At 34.9% G+C, this 19908-nt stretch overlaps 1 protein-coding gene across 2 annotated transcripts in view; it reads left to right on the plus strand.

Moving 5' to 3' along the window:
- The first annotated feature begins 8741 nt into the window (after nt 1-8741).
- Nucleotides 8742-19908, plus strand: part of LOC134847689 (uncharacterized) — a 35016-nt gene continuing 23849 nt past the window's right edge. For both annotated transcript variants that reach the window (XM_063864861.1, XM_063864862.1), the window contains exons 1-2: nt 8742-8942; nt 15836-16128. In XM_063864861.1, the coding sequence (XP_063720931.1) occupies nt 8833-8942; nt 15836-16128 (403 nt within the window). In that variant the 5' untranslated portion in view covers nt 8742-8832. The remainder of the gene's footprint in view (nt 8943-15835; nt 16129-19908) is intronic.

The raw sequence follows: 19908 nt of genomic DNA on the forward strand, positions 1-19908 counted from the left end.
TTGGCCCATATTATCTTATTATTGATATCGCTCATCTTTAGAACTTCTTATGGTTTTTTGACTGTGACACAGTTCACTTTGGCTTGGAACCACTTGCAACTTATTTGTTCCTAAGTCATTGTGGTCCTGTCCTCTAAAAAATAGTTTTGCATGCTATCTGAAAAAATAATTTCGGTGCCTATGACACAGTTGACCTTCACCCATAATCTTGTTAAACGGTATCGATTATCACTACTGTCACCATTAGTAGTTGTTATGACTGCTTTTGCCGGTGACACAATTCATTTTGGCACTAAATCAAATTTTTTTTGTTAGATGACTAATCTCCTTGTAATTGGAGATTCCAATTTGAGAAATTCTCTGCCTCTGCTTGAGGGTAACCCCCGTCTGTCGTGGTTCAAGTAAGTGACGCCTTCTATGGGCTAATTTCTTTGTTTTTTGATTTAATTTATTAAGTGTTTAGCATAACCTACGATGCCCGAGGGGGTCGGGGGACCTCACATCTCAAAGAACTAGCTGAAACGGCTAATAAGTTTTCCGAGGTGTTAATCGTTCTCGGAAACAATAATCTTGGAAGATTGTCCGATGATGAAATTATTGACAATATAAGAGGTTTTGCTGATTCCTTGGACAAAAAAATCAAATTGCGTATTACCGCGTTCCTTCCTCGCATGGATCATGATTCTGTGTGGAGTGGCGAGTTTGGGAACTGGGTGAATCCTGTTACCAGGATAAATAAGAAACTCCAGCGGGAGTTTGGTCACAAAGTGGCATCGGCAAGAAATTTTGAGCGAAAAGACTTTGGGTTTTCAAATAATTCTGGCGAACTTGACGAACCTTACCATTTGAATGAGCTTGGTTTCAAGCATATGCTGAGGTTCATTGAACTGGAGTGCCATAAATTTGTTGCTCATATGTAATTGTTTATAGTTCCTTCTGCTTAGGTACTCATATTGAAAATATTTTTTTTCTGATGTTTTTTGAAAGAAAGAGAATTGATTGGTTGTCGAAAGGAGGTTATGGCATTTTGTTTTGTCAGCTTAATGGCGCTTTCAATTGTCTGTGAACTACAACTGAGCTTTTATATTGTTTGCTTTGTTTGCTTTCTGTTGTGTTGTGTGATTTATTTTGATTTCTTTTAAACTTAACTATGTTTTTTAGGCCTCTAGCGCAGTTGGTTTCATCACTTGTGCTTGGCTGGTTCTCTTTCTGTTCCTGTGCTGCCTAGTGAAGCAGTTGCCTTCCTGGACCGTCTCTTCAACCTCGGGTTGGTGTGTTCTCCCCTCACCTAGTGCTAGCTTAGGTTCTTATTTTTGCGTCGCCTGCTTAGCCCAAGTGGACTTTTGCTTAGTCTGGTGTCAACGGTTAAGGCTGCTCGTTTACGGCGCTCTTGGCGCTTTCACTTTAGCTGAGGGGGTAGGCAAACTGTGCAATTGCTCGCGCACTGTTTGCCTTGTGTTGTGTTGTGTGATTTATTTTGATTTTTATTAAACTTAATTATGTTTCAGGCCTCTGGCGCAGTTGGCTTCATCACTTGTGCTAGGCTGATTCTCTTTCTGTTCCTGTGCTGCCTAGTGAAGCAGTTGCCGTCCTGGACCGTCTCTTCAACCTCGGGTTGGTGTGTTCTCCCCTCACCTAGTGCTAGCTTAGGTTCTTATTTTTGCGTCGCCTGCTTAGCCCAAGTGAACTTTTGCCTAGTCTGGTGTCTACTGTTAAGGTTGCTCGTTCACGGCGCTCTTGACGCTTTTAGTTTAGCTGAAGGATTAGGCAAACTGTGCATTTTCTCGCGCACTGTTTGCCTTGTGTTGTGTTGTGTGATTTATTTTGATTTATATTAAACTTAATTATGTTTCAGGCCTCTGGCGCAGTTGGCTTCATCACTTGTGCTAGGCTGGATTGCTGGCTGTGCTGTCTAAGGCAACAAATGAATGTCAAGACTACAAATAAACGGCATATTAAACAGAAAAAGAGACAAATCGATCTTAACAATCAAACATTTTTTCAAATCAAAATCTGATTTATATTGACACTTTTCTTGATTTGTCACATATATTTATGCCCAAAATCTGATATACAATGATGATTTTCTGTAATTGTGTTAGATATTTTTGAGCTCAAAATCTGATTTATTTTCACATTTTTCAGGATTTGTTACATATGTTTGCAAGAAATCTGATTTTCAATGATGATTTTCGATATTTGTTGCATAGTGTTGAGCTCAAAATTTGATTTTTATCGACATTTTTCTCTGTTACATTAGTTTTTGCTAAATTTCTGATTTACATTTATAGTTCTTGAACAATTTAATGCTGATTTTTGAGCTCAAGAATGATTTATATTGACCAGTTTCTTCATTTGAACATAAGTTTTTGCCCAGTATTTGATTTACAATAAAGAATTTCTATATTTTCGTTGCACATTTTTAAGCTCAAACTTAGATAATTATCGAACTTTTTCTCAATTTGTTACATTTGTTTTTGTTAAATATCTGGTTTACATTGATAGTTTTTTTCTTAATTTAATTGCACCCATTTCTTCATTTGTTTTATAGGTTTTTGCCCAAGATCTGATATACAATGATGATTTTCTATGATTTCATTGCCCGTTTATGAGCTTAAAATCTGGTTTAAATAGACAATTTTTTGGAACCATCACATATTTTTTTGCACAAAATCTGATTTACATTGATAATTTTCTACATTTTTGTTGCATATTTTTAAGCTCAAAATGTGATTTATATTGACCCATTTCTTCATTTGTTTTTTAGGTTTTTGGACAAGATCTGATTTACAATTACTATTTTCTATATTTTTGTTGCACATTTTTGAGCTCAAAATGTGATTTATGTTGATCCATTTGTTCATTGGTTTTATAGGTTTTTGCCCAAGATCTGATTTACAATGATGAGTTTCTATGATTTCATTGCATATTTCTGAGCTCAAAATGTGGTTTATTCTGACAATTTTCCTGAATCTTTACATATGTTTTTGACCAAAATCTGATTTACAATGATAATTTTCTACATTTTTATTGCATTTTTTTGAGCTCAAAATATGTTTTATATTAACCCATTTCTTCTTTTGTTTTATAGGTTTTTGCCCAAGATCTGATTTGCAATGATGTTTTTCTACATTTTTGTTGCATATTTGTGAGCTTAAAATGTGATTTATATTGACCCATTTAATCATTTGTTTTGTAAATTTTTTGCCCAAGATCTGATTTACAATAATGATTTACTATGATTTCATTGCATATTTTCGAGCTCAAATTTGGTTAATATTGACAATTTTCTGGAATCTTTACAATTGTGTTTGCACAAAATCTGATTTACAATGATGATTTTCTACATCTTTGTTGCATATTTTCGAGCTCAAAATGTGATTTGTATTGACCCATTTAATCATTTGTTTTGTAAATTTTTTGCCCAAGATCTGATTTACAATAATGATTTACTATGATTTCATTGCATATTTTCGAGCTCAAATCTGGTTTATATTTACAATATTCTTGAATTTTTACATATGTTTTTGCACAAAATCTGATTTACAATGATGATATTTTGTATTTTTGTTGCATATTTTTTGTGCCGAAAATCTTGTTCATTTTGATGATTTTCGTGATTTGTGTCGTTTGGTTTGAATTCAACTTTTGCTTTGAGTTTTCATATAGCACGCTTTTCAGAAGAGAAAAATTAATTTTTCTGACAATATAGTTAAATTTTTTGACAACATAATCGATTTTATTGCAATTTTATGGCGATAGCAATAGTTTTTGTTGCGATTTTATGGCAGTTTTATGGCGGAAACAATAGATTTTATTGCAATTTTATGGCAAAAACAATAGATTTTATTGCAATTTTATGGCAAAAACAATCGATTTTATTGCGATTTCATGGCGGTTTCAGGGCAAAAAAATAGATTTTATTGAGATTATATGGAGATAAAAATACATTTTAGTGGAATTACAAGGCAATATATTCTTGATGAAAATAATCTATTTTCTTTCTATTATAATAGAAAATGTTGCTTAAATTGGTTACACATAATCGATTATAATGGCAATATTTTCGGCAACATTTTCTCAATATAATCTATTTTTATCCGAGAAACTTCGGTGCGGGTTATGAACATTGTCCCCCAAATTATCCCCCCATGCATGGGCACGATGGGTGCCGTAAAATAGTGTCTTAGGACAACGTTGGAAACAAGTGACTGAGTGAAGATGCGCAACCCACTAGATCTTTTCATAAAATGCAGTTTGCTAAGATATTGACAAGAATTTAAAATTTTGCCGAGGCAACCGAGTTTTCAAAGCAAAGTTTTCTAGTTTTTCTGAAATTTGCATACGTCTGGAGCAGTTTTTAAACATATTTTTAATTATAATTTGTGCCATTAGTGACTCTTCAAGTGATATCTACTATTTTCTGATTGTTGCTTTCTCGATACTTTTTACACAAAGAACGCAGATTTCAAAGTGCAGTGCATGGAAATTTGCATTTCTTGGAAGTATGTTAAAATGTTGGAAACTTGTTCTATAATTAATTCTCCATGAATGACAGCAAGGTCAATATTTTGAGTTGTTTCCAGATGAAATTATGACGTTTTAATGTTTCAGATCGAAAGTTCCGATTGATTGTTTCCCTGATCATCATTTCCGCAGCAGCGTTACAGTTTACTTATTTCACCAGCAGTCGAGATACACCATTGCAGATGTCAAATTTATCACGGAATTTTCTGCAAGGCGCTAGAAATTGTGAGCCGATTTTAAAGTCTTTAACCCATTCGGAGTTTCGCGGACACTTGGGAGTACTCAATAACACGTATGTCGATTAGCATATGTTACAAAATTGCATTTAATACACGTGTTTAAGAAATGTAAGCTCAAAACAAGTGAAACTTCTAGTTCCAAGAGAAACTATAGTGAGTTGATAGTATGCGTACGTCACTTTTTGTTCTTTTTGTAAACTCCACAAGGATAGAAATGACCTAACGAAATCTCGAACTCAAAATGATGCAGGGCCTCTTAAGCGAGTTAGACTCTTTGTAGTATTTATGCAGAATTAAAAAAGTCAAATGTATCTGAGAGCCAAAGTTGTCAGATTAGGTTGCTGGAATCCGCAATCATGAATTGTCAAAAATCATATTCGCATTTTTTTCAGCTTACTTTTTAAGACTTTTCAAGATTTAACAAAATTAGGTTTTCCATAAGTAAAAACGGTTTTTAAATCATTTTAACCCTGAAACATGTGCTACGTTCTGAATTTAGTTTGTAACAGCCAAAACAGCCATGGCTTTCGGATCTAAAAAATAATGGCCAGCTTTCTTAAGACTACCGTATCTTTTCTTTAAACTTTCAAATCTTTCTGTCAAATGAGTCAAATCTATGTGGACTAAAATTAGAAAAAAACTCGACGAACAAAAATCACCAAAAGGGTGAACTAGTGGTCGGAAATAATCCAATTAACAATTATTGCAAAAAAATCAGTTGACATTGAAGATGTCATAAGCCCACCAACCGGTCAAAACGAGCTGACATACTCAATATCCGAAACCGCGGAATCGACCTATGACCAAGCCAACGGACCGCAAGTGAAGAAAGAAACAAACACGCTACCCTTGCTTAAAATGAAGAAATTATATCCGAACTAGCTAAAAAATTGTACATCAGGAGATCTACAAATGAAACTAAGTGGAGACATTTTCATAAGTATTATGAGAAACGAGAGAGAAAATTCCAAGAGAAATTGGACAAATATTTAACATCAGAAAAATTTTATACATACGTCGTATGAAACAAGCAGAAAAGTCCATCCACAATACGTTAAGAATCCGGTAAAGAAAATGTGTGCTAGAAACCATACCAGATAAAAAAGGAACCCACACTTAATAATTTAAAAATCGACTTCTCACCTCGTGTCCAATTAGGAACAGAAATTGCATGAACTGTGGCCTTAAGGGTCCTTTTGTTAGACACTGCAGACTCTCAACCCGAGACCAGATGAAATTGATAGAACAAAAGTCGGTTATGCCAGATTAGCAAATTCAACGGGACACTCCCCAGGAAAACTCCGAATTTGAGTTAAACTCGGACGACTTTCTTGTTTCATTTTTTAATTGCAATCTTAAAGTGTATCTAATCAGTAAGTCTAATCAGTGAATCCAAAAACAAGTCATGAAAGTCTTTTAGCACGATAATAATAAATTCAAAGAAACACTGAGCTTAAAGATTCAACTTTTTAATCCATTCAAAATATACATTCAAATTGACTCAGCTTGTTTTTTTATCATTCATGAACAAAAATCTAATTCATAAACTGAAGATAAGGGGCATTTATTTGAAAGTTGAAGCAATTGTCGAATTTATCAACAAGTCCTTCAGAAGAATTTAGAAGCACTATCAATATCATTGGGAAGGTAGTTAAAGGAAATCAATGAAAAGTTTGCTTCGAATTGACATTTATCATGACCGTATCTTGAAATTAAATTCTCTCATTAATAGTCACCAACCACGCAATCTATATCTCGGATAGTCACGAATGAAATTGCCAGAATGAAACAAATTAGTTTGAGTCAAAGATATGTACTGTTACTGCACTTGAAACACCGCATCAACGTTTAAAATGAATAAATCTGATACATTAACGAATCTAATTATTAGAACTTTTAAGTTAACAGATTTTTGTGTAAATATGGTTTTAACAAAGCATGAAACTTATACAAGTAAGAGGAAAACGAATTTCCATAGACATATGACCCAAACTAAAACAGTGGAACGGCCAGTTTAGAAAAGTAGAACATATCAAGAAGCTCTCTACAAGTTCTGAAGCTTGCTTCATCTCACCAACTGTTTTTACTTTGAAAGGAGACGATCGATAAAATTAGCCATTAATAGTCCACTAAAATAAGTAGCCTGGAGAAAAAAATTAAAATCTGGTTTTCATCAAATGATCTAAAATAACACATAGTCAGATAACAATATAAAAAACGAGCAACCAATGGAATTTTGACATAGTAGGAGTCGATGATAATGACTGGTACAGATTTAAAACGGTGTTTTTTGGTTTGGGAGACGTGGCCCACAAATGCCGGCGATTTATGGATAAACGCACTGGCATACTACCCAATACACACCATTATATACTCTGCATTTTAATCGCTAACGTCGGTAGTTCAAAAGATATCAAGTTGGTTGTTCTTATCGACACCTTTTTGCGAGCTAATGCGGAAAAACAAAAAATTAACCGGCAAAAAATCACATCTGGTAGCATTCAAATAAAAATAACTAAAAAAATCACCTGCTCGGTGACAGTTTTAGGAGCAATGATCGCAAAGCTTCAAAAAGGGGCTTTAAGAGACGTTAAACAAAATTAAACAACCGGATCCCGCTTAAGTTTTTAGATATGATTTTACAATTGAAAAAATTACGATTCGTCAAATTTTTATCAAAACTCTGCTAGTGACCACTACCAATTTCTTAGGAGGAAAAAAACTTTATAATTGCTTCAATAAACCACTTTAGTTCGCTACTTGGTTTTCAGAAATTCATGCCAAGATGTTCAGGCTAAAAATACGAGACATTTTTTCTCAATAATAATAATTGAACATTTCAAGTACTGCAAGTTGATTGTTCACAACCACTCCAAACAAACCACAGGAAACATACGTGATAATTGAATTTTGAACACTGCAGAAGTTTTATAATCTTTGTACGCTCGCTCAAAAAACTCTGTGCGTCAAAACTCTCATTAGCGTATGAAAGAGCGCTTTCCCTTCTGCAAAACTATTAATTTTTCATTGATGTCTAAGAATTCAAAGAGTTGTCGAATCAAATCGAACAAAACAAATATGTTATCCCATTGTAAAAAATTTCCCCCTGGCAACCAAAATTGAAGACAAAGCTTCGGAAACAACGATGGGTTGTTCAAAGAAAAACTTAGAGTCTTCTCAAAGCCGGAAACGCCAGAAAATTATTATTTTTTCTTTTCCATGAGCGGTAATTTTTGAGGCAGAACTTAACTCTTTACTCCTAGAACAAGACTTACTGCTGAAGAAACTTTATGGAGATAAAAATACATTTTAGTGGAATTACAAGGCAATATATTCTTGATGAAAATAATCTATTTTCTTTCTATTATAATAGAAAATGTTGCTTAAATTGGTTACACATAATCGATTATAATGGCAATATTTTCGGCAACATTTTCTCAATATAATCTATTTTTATCCGAGAAACTTCGGTGCGGGTTATGAACATTGTCCCCCAAATTATCCCCCCATGCATGGGCACGATGGGTGCCGTAAAATAGTGTCTTAGGACAACGTTGGAAACAAGTGACTGAGTGAAGATGCGCAACCCACTAGATCTTTTCATAAAATGCAGTTTGCTAAGATATTGACAAGAATTTAAAATTTTGCCGAGGCAACCGAGTTTTCAAAGCAAAGTTTTCTAGTTTTTCTGAAATTTGCATACGTCTGGAGCAGTTTTTAAACATATTTTTAATTATAATTTGTGCCATTAGTGACTCTTCAAGTGATATCTACTATTTTCTGATTGTTGCTTTCTCGATACTTTTTACACAAAGAACGCAGATTTCAAAGTGCAGTGCATGGAAATTTGCATTTCTTGGAAGTATGTTAAAATGTTGGAAACTTGTTCTATAATTAATTCTCCATGAATGACAGCAAGGTCAATATTTTGAGTTGTTTCCAGATGAAATTATGACGTTTTAATGTTTCAGATCGAAAGTTCCGATTGATTGTTTCCCTGATCATCATTTCCGCAGCAGCGTTACAGTTTACTTATTTCACCAGCAGTCGAGATACACCATTGCAGATGTCAAATTTATCACGGAATTTTCTGCAAGGCGCTAGAAATTGTGAGCCGATTTTAAAGTCTTTAACCCATTCGGAGTTTCGCGGACACTTGGGAGTACTCAATAACACGTATGTCGATTAGCATATGTTACAAAATTGCATTTAATACACGTGTTTAAGAAATGTAAGCTCAAAACAAGTGAAACTTCTAGTTCCAAGAGAAACTATAGTGAGTTGATAGTATGCGTACGTCACTTTTTGTTCTTTTTGTAAACTCCACAAGGATAGAAATGACCTAACGAAATCTCGAACTCAAAATGATGCAGGGCCTCTTAAGCGAGTTAGACTCTTTGTAGTATTTATGCAGAATTAAAAAAGTCAAATGTATCTGAGAGCCAAAGTTGTCAGATTAGGTTGCTGGAATCCGCAATCATGAATTGTCAAAAATCATATTCGCATTTTTTTCAGCTTACTTTTTAAGACTTTTCAAGATTTAACAAAATTAGGTTTTCCATAAGTAAAAACGGTTTTTAAATCATTTTAACCCTGAAACATGTGCTACGTTCTGAATTTAGTTTGTAACAGCCAAAACAGCCATGGCTTTCGGATCTAAAAAATAATGGCCAGCTTTCTTAAGACTACCGTATCTTTTCTTTAAACTTTCAAATCTTTCTGTCAAATGAGTCAAATCTATGTGGACTAAAATTAGAAAAAAACTCGACGAACAAAAATCACCAAAAGGGTGAACTAGTGGTCGGAAATAATCCAATTAACAATTATTGCAAAAAAATCAGTTGACATTGAAGATGTCATAAGCCCACCAACCGGTCAAAACGAGCTGACATACTCAATATCCGAAACCGCGGAATCGACCTATGACCAAGCCAACGGACCGCAAGTGAAGAAAGAAACAAACACGCTACCCTTGCTTAAAATGAAGAAATTATATCCGAACTAGCTAAAAAATTGTACATCAGGAGATCTACAAATGAAACTAAGTGGAGACATTTTCATAAGTATTATGAGAAACGAGAGAGAAAATTCCAAGAGAAATTGGACAAATATTTAACATCAGAAAAATTTTATACATACGTCGTATGAAACAAGCAGAAAAGTCCATCCACAATACGTTAAGAATCCGGTAAAGAAAATGTGTGCTAGAAACCATACCAGATAAAAAAGGAACCCACACTTAATAATTTAAAAATCGACTTCTCACCTCGTGTCCAATTAGGAACAGAAATTGCATGAACTGTGGCCTTAAGGGTCCTTTTGTTAGACACTGCAGACTCTCAACCCGAGACCAGATGAAATTGATAGAACAAAAGTCGGTTATGCCAGATTAGCAAATTCAACGGGACACTCCCCAGGAAAACTCCGAATTTGAGTTAAACTCGGACGACTTTCTTGTTTCATTTTTTAATTGCAATCTTAAAGTGTATCTAATCAGTAAGTCTAATCAGTGAATCCAAAAACAAGTCATGAAAGTCTTTTAGCACGATAATAATAAATTCAAAGAAACACTGAGCTTAAAGATTCAACTTTTTAATCCATTCAAAATATACATTCAAATTGACTCAGCTTGTTTTTTTATCATTCATGAACAAAAATCTAATTCATAAACTGAAGATAAGGGGCATTTATTTGAAAGTTGAAGCAATTGTCGAATTTATCAACAAGTCCTTCAGAAGAATTTAGAAGCACTATCAATATCATTGGGAAGGTAGTTAAAGGAAATCAATGAAAAGTTTGCTTCGAATTGACATTTATCATGACCGTATCTTGAAATTAAATTCTCTCATTAATAGTCACCAACCACGCAATCTATATCTCGGATAGTCACGAATGAAATTGCCAGAATGAAACAAATTAGTTTGAGTCAAAGATATGTACTGTTACTGCACTTGAAACACCGCATCAACGTTTAAAATGAATAAATCTGATACATTAACGAATCTAATTATTAGAACTTTTAAGTTAACAGATTTTTGTGTAAATATGGTTTTAACAAAGCATGAAACTTATACAAGTAAGAGGAAAACGAATTTCCATAGACATATGACCCAAACTAAAACAGTGGAACGGCCAGTTTAGAAAAGTAGAACATATCAAGAAGCTCTCTACAAGTTCTGAAGCTTGCTTCATCTCACCAACTGTTTTTACTTTGAAAGGAGACGATCGATAAAATTAGCCATTAATAGTCCACTAAAATAAGTAGCCTGGAGAAAAAAATTAAAATCTGGTTTTCATCAAATGATCTAAAATAACACATAGTCAGATAACAATATAAAAAACGAGCAACCAATGGAATTTTGACATAGTAGGAGTCGATGATAATGACTGGTACAGATTTAAAACGGTGTTTTTTGGTTTGGGAGACGTGGCCCACAAATGCCGGCGATTTATGGATAAACGCACTGGCATACTACCCAATACACACCATTATATACTCTGCATTTTAATCGCTAACGTCGGTAGTTCAAAAGATATCAAGTTGGTTGTTCTTATCGACACCTTTTTGCGAGCTAATGCGGAAAAACAAAAAATTAACCGGCAAAAAATCACATCTGGTAGCATTCAAATAAAAATAACTAAAAAAATCACCTGCTCGGTGACAGTTTTAGGAGCAATGATCGCAAAGCTTCAAAAAGGGGCTTTAAGAGACGTTAAACAAAATTAAACAACCGGATCCCGCTTAAGTTTTTAGATATGATTTTACAATTGAAAAAATTACGATTCGTCAAATTTTTATCAAAACTCTGCTAGTGACCACTACCAATTTCTTAGGAGGAAAAAAACTTTATAATTGCTTCAATAAACCACTTTAGTTCGCTACTTGGTTTTCAGAAATTCATGCCAAGATGTTCAGGCTAAAAATACGAGACATTTTTTCTCAATAATAATAATTGAACATTTCAAGTACTGCAAGTTGATTGTTCACAACCACTCCAAACAAACCACAGGAAACATACGTGATAATTGAATTTTGAACACTGCAGAAGTTTTATAATCTTTGTACGCTCGCTCAAAAAACTCTGTGCGTCAAAACTCTCATTAGCGTATGAAAGAGCGCTTTCCCTTCTGCAAAACTATTAATTTTTCATTGATGTCTAAGAATTCAAAGAGTTGTCGAATCAAATCGAACAAAACAAATATGTTATCCCATTGTAAAAAATTTCCCCCTGGCAACCAAAATTGAAGACAAAGCTTCGGAAACAACGATGGGTTGTTCAAAGAAAAACTTAGAGTCTTCTCAAAGCCGGAAACGCCAGAAAATTATTATTTTTTCTTTTCCATGAGCGGTAATTTTTGAGGCAGAACTTAACTCTTTACTCCTAGAACAAGACTTACTGCTGAAGAAATTGGCTAAAGTCGTCCAAGAAGGAAAATACGGGATTTATTACAGCTTGAAAACTATTATAAACCTTAATTTAAAAACTGACACGTTACTAAAGGATGGTTTTATTTTGATTGGAGACTTGTGATGACCGCCTGCTTAAGAATAATCATGCTGCAACTACTAGATAAAAAGGAACGTGGTCATTTCGCTATGCAAAATTTAGCGATATAGTGTATCTGGTGGCCGGAGTTCAACTGGGAATTTCAAGTGTGTGGCAAAACTTGCATTGTATATTGGAAAGCAGGTAACAACTTAAAACATCTAATTGCTCAAAGAGTTTTTGGGCAATCTATCATCCAAGAAAAAGAACTAGACTTCGCTGGACCTTTACAATCATTATGGGGACAAAAAATATGTATAAGTGTGCCTTGACAGATTTTCCTAGTTTCCCACTGGACAAGTAATATGTACAACTTTGTTGAATTAGAGAATATTTTTTTCTGAATCTGTTTAGCCTGAAGCGGAAATCGCAGAAAAAGCAAAAACGACCAAGATTTGGGATTATTTTCAACTTGTCTAGAACAAAATTGTCAGAATAAACAAATGGTTGCCCAGTGGGCAACCATAAAGCTAAGGGCCTGGTCAACTGTTTAATTGAAAATAACAAAAAACAGCTATCGGTTAGATCACAAAAACCCGAAACTGTTATTGGAACTAGCGCTAGTAAAAATACTAAACGCCTAAGAACAGTAACATAACAATAGCTATATTGCTCGCCTTTTGAAGCCCACTTCCGAATAACATCAAAAAAAATGTATGGCATTTTTTATACCAGCACCTTCCTAAATCAGACAACCTAGATCGGAACAAAATCTTGTAAGGTTTAGACGAAAAACGAAAGCTCATGGGCCGCGAATGGAGACACGATTGGGACGCTCTTGATTATCTTGAAAATGGACTTCTTGACTACAACTCGTCATCCTCGGAAGACATGACAAATACCCGGGATTTCATCGCTTCCAGCTCCTGATCTCTAATTAAAACCCTACCCAGATCAAAACCGAGAGAAGCACTAGGGGTGGGCAACCCATTTTCTAATGCCCCGTCGGGTACGACCGGTTTTTTATAGCAAAGCAGAAAAAAGCGTGGTTTCGATTATAGGTTGCTTAAGGAGGATATCATAGGGGAGACGGACCATAAAGTTACACTTAAAAGCGGTAAATCAATTCAAAAACCTGACTTAGCCGTGAGAAAGTCAACAAAACCAAAAAAAAATCGAGTGCGCAAAAAAGGCCATATCATAAGGATTTATGCAAAAAAAAACTAAAATTAAAATTTATTAAAAACCTGGAGGAATTGTAGGTTTCGAAAGCTTGAAAAAAATGAAATGTGAAAATGACCCAGACCTAGAAGCCACAACCATCGAAAAGTAAAACCAAACCTTGTTTTTCTTGAATCGCACTACCCCAGCTTTTTCTACTCTACCACACTTCAACGAGCAATCTCTCAGACACCTCGAGCAATCTGCAAAACTTCAGCGTCTATCTCATCAAAACAGCGAAATTCCACCCGATGGTCAAACAACAACTGTATGATCCACTTTATTTTACCGATGTTAACTGAAATCCTGTGCTTCCGAGTCTTGCCGTCACAGGTCTCCCGAACCTTACCGGAGCTCCCGAATCCTAAACTTTACGGGTTAAAGCTTAGTTATCATTTTCCGCAAACTTCTTAGAACCTTTGGCCATGAATTTTGTTTATTGAACACTTCATATTTGCTTAGTAATCTTCCGTTTTTGCATTCGCTATACTACAATGTGTACGACTAAAGTAATTACTATGGTTATACCTAAACTAAATATCTTACAACTAAATCGATTTCGTTGAAATTTCATAGCTAGATCGATCATAAACTACCTCTCGGTTTTTTATTTATCTCGACCATAAGTTGACCCTCGCTGAATATCATTCGACAATTTTTTCCGATTATCAATGTCTACATTTACCAGATGCTTTTCCCATGCGATTGTTAAGAAGTATCAATTTAACCTTGAAACATAGGCTACATTGTGAACTTAATTTGTACGAGCCAAAATCAAAATTGCTTTCAAAATTTTTAGAAAAGAATGACCAGAGTTTCATTTTGTCGCCATTTCAATTGTAAATATTTGACTACAAGGGAATAGTTTTGTCATGAAGTTGCTTTTCAGCCCCCACGTTTGAGTTTTGTCTAAATTATAAGCAATTTTATAAAAAAAAAAAGACGGCAAAGTCCTTAATGTTCCGACAGCCCACTAATTAGTCTCGAATGAACTTTGGTAAATGACATATTGACAACCTATGAAATTTAGGCTGATAAAATCTAAGTCTTTATTCGAAAGTCTTTTTATGAAAATCATTAGACCAATCAGTTTGCCTCAATTAAGTTTGTTACGATTATGAGTGCGGAAAATTTGACTTGGAATAAGTAATGCGCGCATCAAAACAAAATATCAAAGTATTATTCCAGCAGCCAAGTCGCATTTTAGTCGAGTGCAAGCATGCTCGCTTGGAGGACCCTAGATTTCTGGATGGATGCCCATACGCAATCAACTTTTCTAAATTCGGTGTGATTTAAAAAAAAACTACCCCAGGCATATTCCTCACTTTCTGCAATTTGTTTTAGTAAAAATAGATAATGAATTCAATAAGTAAATAAAAGCTTCATTACGAGGCCAAGCTGTGCACTGGATAGGCGGACACTTTTGTGCCTTTATGTTCCTGGATTCCCTATTCCCTAGAGACAATTCTTTAAATATGTTTCAGAATGTAAGTGAATTCTAATTACAAGAGATTCGTAGATTCCCCGTACAAATACCTGTTACGTAAATTTTGTCGGCACAGTTGTCTTGTTGCGGATTTCGCAACAAGCAATTATAGCTCGTTGGTCTGGGTTCCGCGACTGTAACTGAATTCCGCAAATTGAAAGTGGAATCCGCAAGTGTAAGTGGAATTCGCAAATAAAATGCGGATTCCACTTACAGTTTGCGGATTCTCCTTACAACTTGCGGATTCCACTTACAATTTGCGGAATACGCTACAGTTGCGGATTCCACAACAGCTTAATGTAACTATACTCATGTCTTTTTATTTGTTTGTGGGTTTTACAAACGGTTCTGGATTCCGTAAAAACAGTTGCAGGTTTCTCAAGCTCGCCTATTTTTGGAGCAATTTTGAGCGGTACAAAAAATTAAGTATTTGATTGTGGAATCTAAAACAGCAAAGAAGATCAAAGAAAAGTAGCAATGTTGCGGATTCCGCAAAAAATCTGATTTTGGCCTGTTGTGGAATCCGTTTTACAATGCGCAGAATTCACAGTTTGGCCTCGTTATGTTTGAACTGATTTATACTACGCATGTAGCCTATCTTTTCATGGTTGTTTTTTATACAATTTTACTGACCAATAAAATCAATCTGCAACTCAAATTAAAACTTTTCAACATACTGAATTAGGAAAAAAATATTCTCCATTCTGCTGAAACAATCATGTAAGCGCTAGCTCTGATGCCAAATTTCATTACACAGCGCAAAAACTTAAGGCTTGGAAATGTATGTTCATCCACTCTAAAACTCAAATGACGCAAAGTTTTTAAAGAACTTGATGTTTAATATTACATATGCTAATCGAAATATGTACAATAAGGATTATATCTCATCGAAATGAGTCTACTGACGATGATGTGACGGGAAAACAAAAAACAAGGAATTGCTCAGAAATGGACACATTTTTGAGAAAAACTGGCTATGTCTTCGCCAATTGCTCCGGCAATCTTGGCAACCAAGTTTGTATTCTAGGCCTGGGTTTGCAAATGTATCTGCAGAGCGGCGTAAAATTAGTCATCAAAACTTCTCAATCTGACAAATTGAATACAGTCGTTGATGTGCAAAATATCTGCAGAGAAGATGGCTCGACGTTTTGCATTATTTGGCCTAAAGGTATTTCTTTTGCTTGTTATCTTTTTCCCCGGTTTCGCAGGAAGAGATAATTATTGTTTTCAAACCATTTTTGGCTCTCTGAATAACAGTTTTTGGCAGATATTTTGAAAATTATCAATGGTATGCCCCGAAGTGATAACTCGGCGGACATAACTCTTCAAACAATTATGGGGTTATTGGGTAATTTAGGTATTTGGACTTTTAATAAAGAGCTATTTTTCTTTTAAAGTGAAAAAAATTATTGTTTCATCCGGCGAAGAAATCATATCAGTTTAAATGATATTTGTCAAATGATTCAATTGTTGAATTAATTGAACCAGCAAATTATAACGAAATTTTGTGGGAAGAGCAATTTTTAAAATAAACTGGTAATGGTTGACCCGAAGTAGAAAAATATTGCTCTAGGTGCATTGGGCGCCAAGACATAGTCCTATTGTGATAATGGAAGGAAGAACCGCAAAACGTATGGATCGATTTTGAATCTTAATTTTTCACTTATTTTAAAGCACTCAAAATTCATCAGAAAACTCCACAAAAATCGAATCTTATGCGTTGAGTAGTTTTGCGCTTTTCACTTGAAAGGAAAGCTGTTTACAAAAGAAAAGCGAATTATATTAATTTAAAGTTCTTAATAAAAAACGAACGGAAGAGACTAATATTACATTCGCTCATAAATTCCCTCGCCAAAATTGTGCTCCCCGAAGTAAAATGAAAATTGACCCAAAGTTTATTGAAAATGCATCAAGTTCATGGTGTAACGGGCGTTTTACAAGGTTAAACATAAAAGAAAACTATCTTTGTCTTAGACTTTTTAGTTTAAGCCATTTTTAGTAGCAATCGGACAATGTGAACACAAAAGTACTTAGAGGAAACTTGCAGGTGGTAGGTAAACGAAAAGAGCAGTGGAGGATCTAGGATTTTCTTGAATTTGGGATTTCAATAATATTCTAGAAAAATTTGTCGACCTTTTTGTATGTCGACCAAATTGATTTTCCGAGCACTCCCAAAGCACTGAAAAGACTCTGTTCTAACCCAAATTTCTGCGCCGCAGTCAAAATTCGAAAAAAAGCGTTAGGCACTTTCTGGAAACTTTTGACAGAAAAATCGCGTTTTTTTGGCGCGCGCTCCCCCCTCAAATTTAGTACATATTGGCCCTCTCAAAGTTAGTATATACTGGCGCCGTTAGTACATATTGACGCCAGTAGTATTGTATCGTGTCCCGGATCCTAAGGGGGGGGGGGTCCTTCCTAAGGGGGGGGGGTCCTCACTTAAAGCAAAATCCTAGGAAAGGGGTCCTTAATTTTTTGGAGGACCCCTATCCTAGGATTTTGTAAACGAAAGAAATTTTCCACACAAAAAGCAGAAGACCCCCTACTTAGGATCTTGCTAAGTTTAGCTTAACAACAAGGGATACGATACAAAATTCTTTCTAATTCCAATTTTTGGGGTCCTAATTATTGGTCCTGGTTAATTATATGAATCATTTTAATTGTTATATTTGTTTCGGGCAAATGAACTTTCGACCTAGTTGAAATTTGTTAGTGAACGGGGAATTGACTTTTATGGTACATAATAAAAATGCGCCGGCCAATTTGGCAGCGTAGCTTAACTGTTGGCAGCAGTAAACTAATTCCTTAACTTGACCTAAATTTTATGGTGAAAAGGCAGTAAATTGAAATTACTCTCAAAAGGCGGCGGTCGTTTCTGGGCAAAATATACCAAATGATAAATTTGACAAATTTTGAAATAAGAAAAATGAAATTAGAGGGAACTTGGTGTACTGAAGATATTGATAATGAACATTTACAATTAAGAGTGTTTTCAACCGCAGAAAAAAACTCATTTTTCAAATTTAGTAATGAACGCTACGTCGTCTTCCTCGAAAGGGCAAAGGAAATTTCAAAGAAAGAATACGAGTTAATTTTCAAAGAACAATTTTATTTGAGTGAGCTTCAACAAATCTCTTGGTGCATTTCAACAAAACAACAGTATGGTACTGTGAGCGATTTGAATTTTGCTGATTATGAAAACGTATTCGACTATTCGTTTGATTTTACCTCAAAAAGGGTTGATAAAGACTTGGAGAGAAAAATCCGTCTATGTTTCAACAAGCTATCAAAATACAAAAAACTTCCGGTGGTTTATTTAATTATTTACCACCGTTATCTTAATGAGACTAAATGGTATTTGCAAGGTCACTTTTATTTCCACTGGCTTGAAATTCAGCAGGTTGGAGAGGTGTTGGAAAAAATAAATAATGAAATTGCAAAAAAGCAGAGTAACTCCTATTAATTTGAAAATAATTCACGAAATTTATACGTCTTTGAAACAATCTTATCCTGATAACTCTAACCGACGCAACTATTTTCTAGCTGCATGTTCTCTGTTTTTTGTTAGTTCTGATAACCTTAACTACGACATTTTAATTAAGTTATGGTGGCTTGATTGGTATTGATAACTCTTCCTTGGACAAATACTTGAAAAATTCCAAAATTTTACGATTGCACGCTATTTTGCACGATGCGGCCGGATTTATACACGAATTTTATCAACAGGGTCCCACGTACTGTTACATGTTGCCCTGGAACTGTAACAACAGCTTATTGGGACATTTGAGTGGAATAGCGTTCTGCCTTTTCATTAAGTTGAAAAAACCAGAAGTTTATCATTTACTAGAATGCTAGGCGAGAGATCAGTTGTGCTTGACGTGGAAGGCTTTCGTTACAAGAAAAACGCCTTTGTGGTTAAAGAATTAGCAATAACAACTTCAGACTACAGCGATCGACTCATTTTCCTACCTCCAGTGAATTTCAATATACTACCAAAGCTTGAACAAAAAGCTTACAACTGGTTAACAAATTATTTACACGGTCTCCATTGGGAAAACGGTGATTATCTTTATATAAACTTGAATCAAATACTTCAGAGTTTTGTGCTGAGAAATCCCGGTGCCGTTTTTTACGCTAAAGGAAAAGAAAAGACAGAATTTTTGGCCAAGTACTTGGACCGAAAGATTGAAAACCTAGATGATTTGGGCTGTCCTCGGGTTGAAAACTTATATTTTAAAAATTATCCAAGTTGCAATAAACATATTCCACATTACAACTCCAGGAATCATTGTGCCTTGAAGAAAACCAAGGTTTTTTATGATTGGTTGAAAATTGATCAACAGCTAGAGATCAGCGAAAGTGGAGACATACCTATCACCAAATTCAATGCTTTGTGCGTGGATGACTTGAGAGGGTGATATTAAAATTTCATTAACGAGAATAGAGCGTATTGATTGCAGTGGCCAAATTGTTCAGAGGAAGGAGCAAATATTAATTTCCGAAGAAGAGTTGTCTACGTTGAAGAAGTTTTTTTCCAGTTATTGATCAATTTGTATACTTCCAGAGAATCAAGTTTATCAGAAATGTTAGCCAGCAAGCGAGGAGTATAGCTTCCCGAACTAGTCTTAGTACCCAAATGTCAGCCAGGAGTTCAGATGGATCTAAACAGCAGTGAATTGCCAGATGAGATTAAGACGATTGTGAAAGAGGATACTGTGAAGAAAATAATGTACTACATAAAAACTGCAAATATCCCAGCAAACTTTGTTTTAGAAATGCATGACACAAATGATAGAGATTTCACACGTTATGAAATTTTTTACTGTTCTCAAAAGTAATTTAATTTTTTACAAGCTTCATTCACAGAGAGAAAAAGTCTAACACAGTCTGTAGAATAAATAGTTTCTCAAATGTCAGAAGCAACAACAGCAGTAGATGAACCTGACGCAAC

This window comes from Symsagittifera roscoffensis, chromosome 6 (genome assembly GCF_963678635.1).
Source record: "Symsagittifera roscoffensis chromosome 6, txSymRosc1.1, whole genome shotgun sequence".
In the NCBI taxonomy this organism is placed as follows: Eukaryota; Metazoa; Xenacoelomorpha; order Acoela; family Convolutidae; genus Symsagittifera; species Symsagittifera roscoffensis.